Genomic DNA, 9,845 nt, shown 5'->3' with positions numbered 1-9,845 from the left:
CTCATGTATCCGACCACGGTTCGAGTCCCGGACCCGGTGGCTTAAACTCATGCTGGGCGCTTGTGCATGCGTGCCCAAGATCCCAAGAGAAGGGATTGTGGCGTGGCCATCCCCCCTGGGGGGTGATTTCTCACTTTGTTTCTCTCTGTCTTTTCAGAGTGCACACATGCCCTACAGCAAAAACCTCTCCAAATAAATTAATAAATAAGAATTATTTTATTTATTTATTTTAATTTGACCAGAGAGGGACAGAGTGAGAGAGAGGAAAAGTGAGAAAGCAAGGTGCCAGGTCTGGGACTCAAACCGCAATCAGCCATATGAGAGTCCAGCACCCTTAACCACCACACCACCTAAAAGCCCCCCAAGGAATAGTCTTATCCTGGAAGTCATAAAAATGCCAAGAAGAACCTGAACAAACAGGCATCGCTAAGTTCCTCCTAGTTTGTTTCCGTTAAATCTTACCTCATTTTGTCCTCCAATCATGCCCTTTTGTTCTTGATTGTAAGTAACTATTCACTTCTTTAGGAAACTCAGCATAAAAATACATATTTCCCTGCCTTTTAGGAGGGTGTTCATTTCTGTGGGCTTCTGTGTTGCATAAAACTTGTACTAATTGGGACCAGCAGTTAGCGTAATGGCTATGTCGCTGGACTCCCATGTAGTCGACCACAGTTTGAGTCCCGGACCCGGTGGCTTAAACTCACACCGGGGGTGTGTGCGTGCGTGTGTGCCCAGGATCCCGAGAGGAGAATGGAGGAGAAGGGATTGCGGCATGGCCATCCCCCCTGGGGGGTGATTTCTTGCTTTCTATCTCTCTGTCTCTCTCTGTCTGTCTGGCGAGCGCACGCGCCCTATAGCAAAAACCTCTCCCCCCAAAAAACTTGTACTAACTTACATTAACTATATACATTTTTGTTAATCTGCCTTTTGTTTACAGTGGTCTCAGTTATGAACCAAATAATGGGCCAGAAATCCCTTCTCTCCTCCAAAGGTGAAAAATGACACAGCTGTCACCTTGGGCCTCCTTCAGTTTCCCCAACCCCCATGCCAGCTGATTTCAGGACATCTCTTACCCTGGTAATGAATGAGACCCCCTAGACAGAAAGGCATGCCTCAGATGAGAAGATCGATTAAAATATGGTAAAACACCCAAATGCTGGATTACGGGATGCCTTCGAGGACGGCTGTGTGTGACTTACACTGGTTTATCATAAAATAGTTGCTAACAGGAGTGATGCTGTAGAGGAGCTGGCTGGGAGAACCTTCGTCATCAGGATCCTCGGCTGTGATATTGGCCACAATGGTTCCTGGACTCAGCTCCTCCAGAATCGTGTACACTTGTGTTGGGCTGGAACAGAAATACAGCAGACACAGCTCATTTTCAGGGGCACAGGAGGGTGGCGTCCGGGCGGTGGGTATTTTGGTTAGTACTAAATATAGCACTGAGCTGTCTGAGTTGCATCAACATGCACAGAGGAAGAACACAGCAGCTGAGGGGAGCAGGGGGTGACTGGATTTTGCATTTCCAAAGATCACAGCTCTGTGGATGTGAAGAAAGTGCCACGCCTATACGGCGACAATTTACATGGGCCACAGGCTCTGACTCTGCACGCCTGCCTGATGCCGTTGCAGATGGGCCTTCACGTCATCTTTGAAAACGAGGACCACTGCATTAGCCAGCTATCTCCTTCCAATTTTTGTGCAGAAGTTCCCTGAATTCTTGTAAAAATTCACTGGAACATAATATTTAGAATTATAGGTTCCCTCCCTTGTCCCTGACTCTTACCCCACGGATGTCACCAGAAGCTAGAAAAATCGTAAACATTTTATTTTTTAATATTTAATTTTACTTATCATCATTATTATTTTTTTATTTGCTACAGAGCATGCACAGTCAGCAGAGAGAGTCAGAGAGAGGGTGAGAGAGAGAGAGAGAGAGAGAAAGCAAGCCACCAGGTCCAAGACTCAAACCGTGGTCAGCCCTGTGGGAGTCCTGGTCCTTTACCACCATGCCACCTTCTAGCCTCAATTGCAAACCTCTTCTATTCTAGTGCCTTTTCTTACTTTTTATTTCTTCCTTCTCTTTTTCTCTTTTTTCTTTATTTCTTCCTCCCCAATCTCAGCCCCCAATGATACAGAATTTACATATAGAACTTGTGTACCTTTCCAAGTTGTATTAATCATGTCAGTTTTCTGGACTGAGAAGGAGTTCCCCTGCAGAAGACAAGGTCAGAGTGCTGACCTCCAAGGATAACTTCTTACAAGATAATCCAAATCACCATCTTACCCACCTTTCTTAGACTTCCAATGCCTTTGGAAAGGGCCAGCACTAAGACAGGTAGTCTGAAAGTTTAAGCTTTACAAATCAAGTAAATGGAGTAATTTTGAATGCATCCAGGAAAACTTACTGTTGAAAATAATTCTGCAGGAAGTCCTTTTGCTGAGGAAAAGGGCATTTCATTTGGGCAGCCACCTCTAATTTCACAAGCTGGGATTTTTCCCATGTGGGATTTTATAAAACTTATTTATTTTTAAAAATTATTTTATTTAACTTTTATTTATTTATTTTAATTTGACCATAGAGGGAGACAGTGAGAGAGAGAGAGAAAGAGAGAGAGAGAGAAATCAAGCCGCCAGGTCCAGAACCTATGGTCAGCTATGTGGGAGTCTGGCACCCTTCACCACCACGCCACCTTCTAGCCCCTAAAAAATATTTAATTGTATTATTATTATTATTATTATTTTAAAATTTGCTATAGGGGGACCAGCAGTTGGCGTAATAGCTATGTTGCTGGACTCCCATGTAGTCTACCACGGTTCGAGTCCTGGACCCGGTGACTTAAAACTCACGCCGGGTGCATGTGCCTGCATGCTCAAGATCCCGAGAAGAGAATGGAGAAAAAGGGATTGCAGCGTGGCCATCCCCCCGGGAGGTGATTTCTAGCTTTCTATCTCTCTCTCTCTGACTTTCTAGTGAGCGCACGTGCCCTATAGCAAAAATCTCTCAAAAAAAAAATTTTTTTTTTTGGCTATAGGGCGTGTGTGTTCACCAGGGAGAGACAGACAGAATGGGAGAGTGAGAAAGCAAGCCGCCAGGTCTGGGGCTTGAACTGTGATCGGCCATGTAGAAGTCTAGTGCTTTAACCACCTTGTCACCTGCTGGCCCTAGTGTGGGACCCTTTGTAAGAGGGCCATACTATACCTCAAACCTAAATGACTGCCTTTGCTTTGTGAGCTCCGGATTTCTGAGCTTTCTGTGGTTCTACCTCCTCATTCCTAGGAGGTGACCAGAGGAAGGAGAAAGGAGAGGGAACCCCTGGCAAGACTCAAGGCTGGAACTAGGCTCTCACACTGGACCTTCTCCACTAGGGCTCCCCCAACCCCAGCTCCTAGGGCTCCCCTCCTACATTCGTGAGGTGGTCTCCTGTGAGCACACTCCAGTGTTGGGGGACAGCAATTTTGTTCAGGCCAAGAGCTTGCTCCAGCACCACGAACCTCTCCCCAGCCTGTCTCACCGAAACAGGCCCGTTAATCCTTTTACTTACCTGACATACCCCTTCTCCGGAAGTGATGATGCCCACTGATGGTCGGGAATAAGCAAGGTGGTGAGGAAGAAGCAGGCTGGCAGGACCCAAAACCAGAGCCAGAGGAGAGAGGGAGGAGGCCCAGTTTCTATGGCACATCTAAGTCCTTTTATTGACTCTGCAAGAGGCTGTTTCTGACGTCAGATCTTTTCGTTTTGTTTCGACATACAGTAATTGTGTGTATTTGTCAAGTATTACACGATCGTGCAGTACAATACAAAGTGAATTGATTCAATCAGGGTGATTAGTATATCCATCACCTCAGCCATTTGTCATTACTCTGTGTTAGGAACATTCGAAATCCTCTTTTATAGCTGCACTGAGATACGCAGTCCGTTGCCTTATTCATATTCAGCCCATTTGTCCTTCGGTTGCCCTGAGTGGGCGCCATGAATTCCAACACAGAAAGCACTAGGACACCTGTGCTGTCTACGCAGCCTTGCCCTCGCTACTCCAGGCCTGTCTCCAGGACTAGCAAAACCAGCGTCACCAGGGATCCCGGAAGCCCGTTAGAAATGCAGATGTCAGGGCCTGGCAGATGGCATGGCAGTTAAGTTGCTGAACTCTCACATGGCTGACTAAGGTTCAAGTGCTGGATCTCACAGCTTGCTTTCTCACTTTCTCTTTCTCTCTCTCTGGCCAAATTAAAAACAATAATAATGATAATAAGTAAAATGAAATAAATACCTTTTTAAAAAAGAAAAAAATGCAGAGCTCAGGCTCACCACCCCAAACGCTAAAGCAGCACCTGCATTTTCATGAGATGCCTAGACGATCTGTGTATGCTATACAATTTGAGAAGGACCATTGCAGGGCAGTGCCAGAAGGGACCACTACAAGTACCCAGATACCCACAGGACAGACAAGGGTAGCCCTCTAGGATAATCCCCCTCCTCTCCCTCCCCTCCTTCCTTCTAAGGCAGTGTGGCTCAGTAGGATACAATTATGTCCAGACACAGTCTTGGTTACCACCACGGGGGAGGGAGCTGCCATTGGTATCTAGGCAATAGACACCAGATGCTGCTAACCAACTCACAATGCCTGACAGTCCCCACTACAAAGAGCTATCTGACTCCAAAGGCAGAAGTGCCACTGTTGGGAACCAGCAGTTAGCGTAATGGCTATGTCACTGGATTCCCACGTAGTTGACCACGGTTCGCGTCCCGGACCTGGTGGCTTAGAACTCACGCCAGGTGCGTGTACGTGCGTGCCCAAGATCCTGAGAGGAGAATGGAGGAGAAGGGATTGCGACGTGACCATCCCCCCTGGGGGGTGATTTCTCACTTTCTGTCTCTCTGTCTCTGTCTGCCTGGTGAGCGCACGCGCCCTATAGTGAAAACCTCTCAAAAAAAAATAAAGAAGTGCCACTGTTGAAGAAACCCTGCTCTGAGGCCTATCTGGTCCATGCTGGGGGCTCTAGGAGGTCTCCATAAAGGGAACTGACCAAGCAACTGGTAATGGCACAACTCAGGCAAAACATTCTCCCTTTGGTTGACCTGAAATTGAGCCTCACAGAAGACTGAACTCGTCGGTCTATCTGATTTGGATGTTCCAGGTATGTACAAAAATATTATTCAACAGAAAGGTCTCACCACACTTAAGATCTATTCGAAGCACAGTGAAGTCAGGGACTGGGCAGCAGCTATCCCAACAGGGTGAAGCTCTGATTCCACTTATATTCTCACACTCTTCTCTCCCATGACATTTGATCATCAGAGCCTGGGCAAGGGGTAGGTAAAGCCAATGGACACACTCTAGGTAAGAGTGTGAATTCTGGGTGATAGTGGATGGCTTCATTGCAACGAATGGGTAGTCAGCAGGCACCTAGGGTGTCATGACAATGCAGGCCCCAAGTGGACAAAAACTGCAAGTAAACACAAAATACATAGGCAGAAGGGAAGGGAGACCTACCCCATTGACTCTAAAATAATGTACTTTGCACAAAGAGCAAGCACAATGCACATGTCAAGAATAAGTATGGGGTTACTCGGTGGTATATTGGTTAAGGTAGCTGGATCTCACATGATTGACCACACAGTTGGAGTCCTGGACCTGGGGACTTGAAAAACACACTGGGCGTGTGTGCCTGCATGCCCAAAATTCTGAAACAAGGGAGATGGAGGAGAAGGGAGAGGGATGCAATGTAACATTCCCCTAGGGGAATGTCTCTCACTTCCTCCTTTCTCTCTCTTTGACTCTTTCCACAGAGTGAACAGGCCCTCCGGCTAAATCAATAAAAGTACTTACAATTATTTATTTAACTCCATTTGTTATTATTATTATTCTATTTAACCAGAGAGAGAGAGAGAAAGGGAAAGCAAGAAAGTAAGCTGCCAGATCTGGGACTCGAACTGTGGTGGGCCATGTGGGAATCCAGTGCCTTTAACCACCACGCCACCTACTGGCCCCCAAAAAAGTACTTTTGGAAGAAAAAACAAAAGAGTAAATATGTCAGGTACTTTTCAAAAAAAGAACTATTTATTTTATTTATTATTATTATTAAATTTGCTGTAGGGCACTTGCACTCACCAGAGAGTGACAGAAAGAAGGAACATGAGAAAGCAAGCTGTCAGGTCCAGGACTCAAACCATGGTCTGCCACATGGGAGTCCTTTTTTTTTTCCTTTAAGAATTATATTATTTAACTTTATTTATTTATTTACTTTAATTTTGACTAGAGAGGGACAGCGTGAGCAAGAGAGAGGGAAAGCGAGAAAGCAACTCGCCAGGTTCGAGATTTGAACCATGGTTGGCCATATGGGAGACTAGCGCCCTTAACCACCATGCCACCTGCCAGCCCCAAGGTTAGGTACTTTTATCATAAAGTGCCCAACTTTAATAACAAGAGAGTTCTAGAGTAAACATCATGAGGCCATAAAGCATTCAGACATTTGTCACCACTCAGCGATAAAATGCTAAACTTGCTTGCTTTGGCTGTATTAATCGCAGAAGCTGAACAAATAGTAAAGATAGAAGGGCTGTTTCTACATTTTACATGTCTATTTCACACTCAAACTCAGTACACAGATGGTCCCTCATGTATGAAGGGTTGGCTTAACAGTCTTTCAACTCTACCATGGTGTAAAAGCAACATGCATTCAGTAGAAACTGTTTTGAGGACCCATACAACCATTTTATTTTTCACTTCCAGCCCAGTATTCAATAAACTGCAGAAACAGTCAGCACTTGACTGTAACATAGGCTTTGCCCAACTGGAAGCTAAAGTAAGTGTTCTGAGTATGTTTCAGGTAGACCAGAGCTAAACTGCGATGTTCAGGAGGTCGGGTGTATTAAGTGCATTTTCAATTTACACTTACAATGAGTTTACTGAGATATAACCCCATTGTAAGTCATCCCTGAATCTGTACTTGAATCTATTTGAAAATTTAATTTTGGTAATCCTGAATTAAAGAACGTATGGTTAGTGCTGGCACTGATTTGGGGGAACATCAAATCCTTATTGAGTACAGATTCTAACAGATCGATTCTTTACTACCATTCTCAGAACACTGAAATTAAGTCTGATTTTTTAAAATGTTAGATAAGGGACCAGCAGATGGTGTGATGGTTGTGACTGGACTCACATGCAGTTGATGGCAGTTGAGTCCCAGACCCAGAGGCTTAAAACTCACTCCGGGCAGGCACCTGTGTGTGCATGCCCAAGATCCCAAAAGAATGGAGAAGGGACTGCGGCATGGCCATCCCCGCTAGGAAGTTGTTTCTCATTTTCTGTTTTCCTTTCTATGTCTCTGGCAAGCACACACACCCTATAGCAGAAATCTCTTAAAAAAAAAAAAAGTTAGATAATCACTGGGTCATGCTCTCTGCCTGCGGATGGACCTTAATAGGTTCACCTCTCAAATTGAAAGTGAGAATGAGAGCGTTCTAGGCTGATCTCTGCATACCTTCCCCCTCAAAACAAGTTCTCTCCTGCTAAGGTGAATTTTGGAAGACAAAATCTAAATCAGATGGCTTACACATTTTGCCCCTAGGGAGGTTGTATTTCCCTTTGCAGCCCCGTTGACCTGCCTCCTCACCTCATAGACTGGGTATATGGAAGGCCACTGAGGAACGCATTAGCTCGTCACATAGCCATCCATTTCTTCTGCATTTACTGGTGAATCCACAGAGCTGTGTGGGCCAGTACCTGAGCCTGAGTCCGGCCATGATGTCACGACTATTTATAAACTGCCTGGACTGTGCTCCTGGAGGAACTGTCAGCAGAAATGCACTGCGCTCTCCTTCTAAAACTAACCTGGCAACAAGCACGGCGGAGAAGCTTTATGTGGGAGTTTATCTGCTGCTGCTCCTCCACGCTGACACCCAGCAACTGGTCTGCAGACTACACCACCACCCAGAAGTTCCACAACTGTGCTGCATCCACCAGATGGCACCAGGTGGGCCTGGGAATTCAGCAGCCTTAATATCTCCCAATCTTAGACTATTTTTAAGCATGCCACCTAGCTCTGGGGCCAAATGGCATTTATTTATTTATTTAGATTTTATTTAACTTTCTTTCTTAATTTAAATTTGGCCAGAGAGGGGCAGCGGGGGGTGGGGGTGGGGGAGTGAGAAAGCAAGCCGCCAGGTCTGGGACTCGAACTGTGTTTGGCCATGTGGGAGCCCAGTGCTCTCAACCACCATGCCACCTGCTGGCCCCCTTTTTAAATTTTTTTAAATTAACTATTAATAAGTGTATCTTAATGACTTTTTGTTGGTAGAGTATCCTGTGCTGAATTTATTCACAACTATGAATGCAATTGCCCCCCGGCAGGTGATTTTTGCCATTTCCTTGTGGCTGGCTCTTGAGCCCAGTTCTGGAACAGGGGCAGGCAGTCTGTGAGCCAGGCTGTATGGAGGGACATTTGCTAGCTCAGAATCTCATCTTCTCCTAAATCCCCAACTACAACAGACTCTGGTATCCCCTGTGTGCCTGGGATGGTCCAGACATTCCCACAGGGAGTCCTTTGACTTACCTTCCTTTGCTGCAGTGGGAGTCACACAAGGCAGGATTTTTTTTTTTTTTTTTGGAGAGATTTTCACTGTAGGGCACGTGCGTTCGCCAGACAGACAGAGAGAGACATAGAGACAGAAAGCGAGAAATCACCCCCCAGGGGGGATGGTCACGCCGCAATCCCTTCTCCTCCATTCTCCTCTCGGGATCTTGGGCACGCACGCACACGCGCCCGGCGTGAGTTTTAAGCCACCGGGTCCGGGACACGAACCGCGGTCGACTACGTGGGAGTCCAGCGACATAGCCATTACGCTAACTGCTGGTTCCCAAGGCAGGATCCCTTTTCTGAACCTACCTTGGCAGGAAGAAACTGGAACACCCAGCAAGGGGCAGGTGCCTTAAGCACCAGTAAAACAGCCCTCTTTCACTGCGGATGACACTCTAAAGACAAGCAGGGCTTACAGAGTCTTGGCTGGCCATATAAGGGCTAAGATTCTGATATTATTAATGTGGAGCACTTTATTGGAAAAGTGCCTGCATCCGGGCCAGTGCATGGCATGGTGGTTAAAGGGTTGGGCTCCCACACGGCCCACTGCAGTTGGAGTCCCAGAGTTTCAGACAGGACGCTTGTTTTTTCATTTTCTCTCTCTCTTTGTCTCTCTCTAGTGAGTGCATGTGCTCTCTAGCAAATTAAAAAATAATAGTAACTTAAATAATTCTTTAAAAAATCACAATTGAAAAGTGCCTGCCTTATATTAATATCTACACATGCACAATGGCAGTGGCAAGCTGCACCAGGGCATCGAATAGGGAGGGGGCTTCCACTATGTAGGTCTACGATGCCTTTGAAGGGCAGGTGGGGTGCAGAGGTGGAACACCCAAGTCCAGAGGCCCAGACAAAGGACACTGCGGATCTCCTCCCTCCCGTCTCTCCCCAGATCATCCTTTAAGCATCGGGGGAGGCTCTGCTGCGGAGGCGCTGCCTGTGCTCAGGCCTACCTGGTAAAACGCGGGGTCTCGTCGTTGAGGTTCACAACGTTCACTTGGAGCACCGTGGAGGCTTGGAGACCCCCGCTGTCCCTCACTTCCATGGTGAGGTGGAAACTGTCAGGGGAGCATCCCAAGAGCGAGAATCAAGCTGTGCTGGCCCCACCTCAAACGGTATAGGTAGCTCGGGCTGGGGGCAGGGAGGGGGAGGTATCACGTGCCCCCTCTCCCCATCTCCACGCCCCTCCCCACTGCGCACCCTGCTGCTAAAATCAAGGCCACCACGCTGGCCAGCCTGCTGCTGCCAGCTACGGGCACCCC

General features: G+C 46.8%; 1 protein-coding gene across 1 annotated transcript in view; it reads right to left on the bottom strand.

Moving 5' to 3' along the window:
* CDHR3 (cadherin related family member 3) overlaps window positions 1-9,845 on the bottom strand; it is a 77,157-nt gene that overhangs the window by 36,191 nt on the left and 31,121 nt on the right. Inside the window, exon 6 of the mRNA XM_027772116.1 lies at window positions 1,200-1,348. Coding sequence (XP_027627917.1) covers window positions 1,200-1,348 — 149 coding nt within the window. The remainder of the gene's footprint in view (window positions 1-1,199; window positions 1,349-9,845) is intronic.

The sequence above is a fragment of the Tupaia chinensis genome, unplaced genomic scaffold (genome assembly GCF_000334495.1).
Source record: "Tupaia chinensis unplaced genomic scaffold, TupChi_1.0 Scaffold000255_1, whole genome shotgun sequence".
NCBI lineage: Eukaryota > Metazoa > Chordata > Mammalia > Scandentia > Tupaiidae > Tupaia > Tupaia belangeri.
Note: the sequence above shows the minus strand (reverse complement) of the source record. Positions and strands in the feature narration are given on the sequence as shown.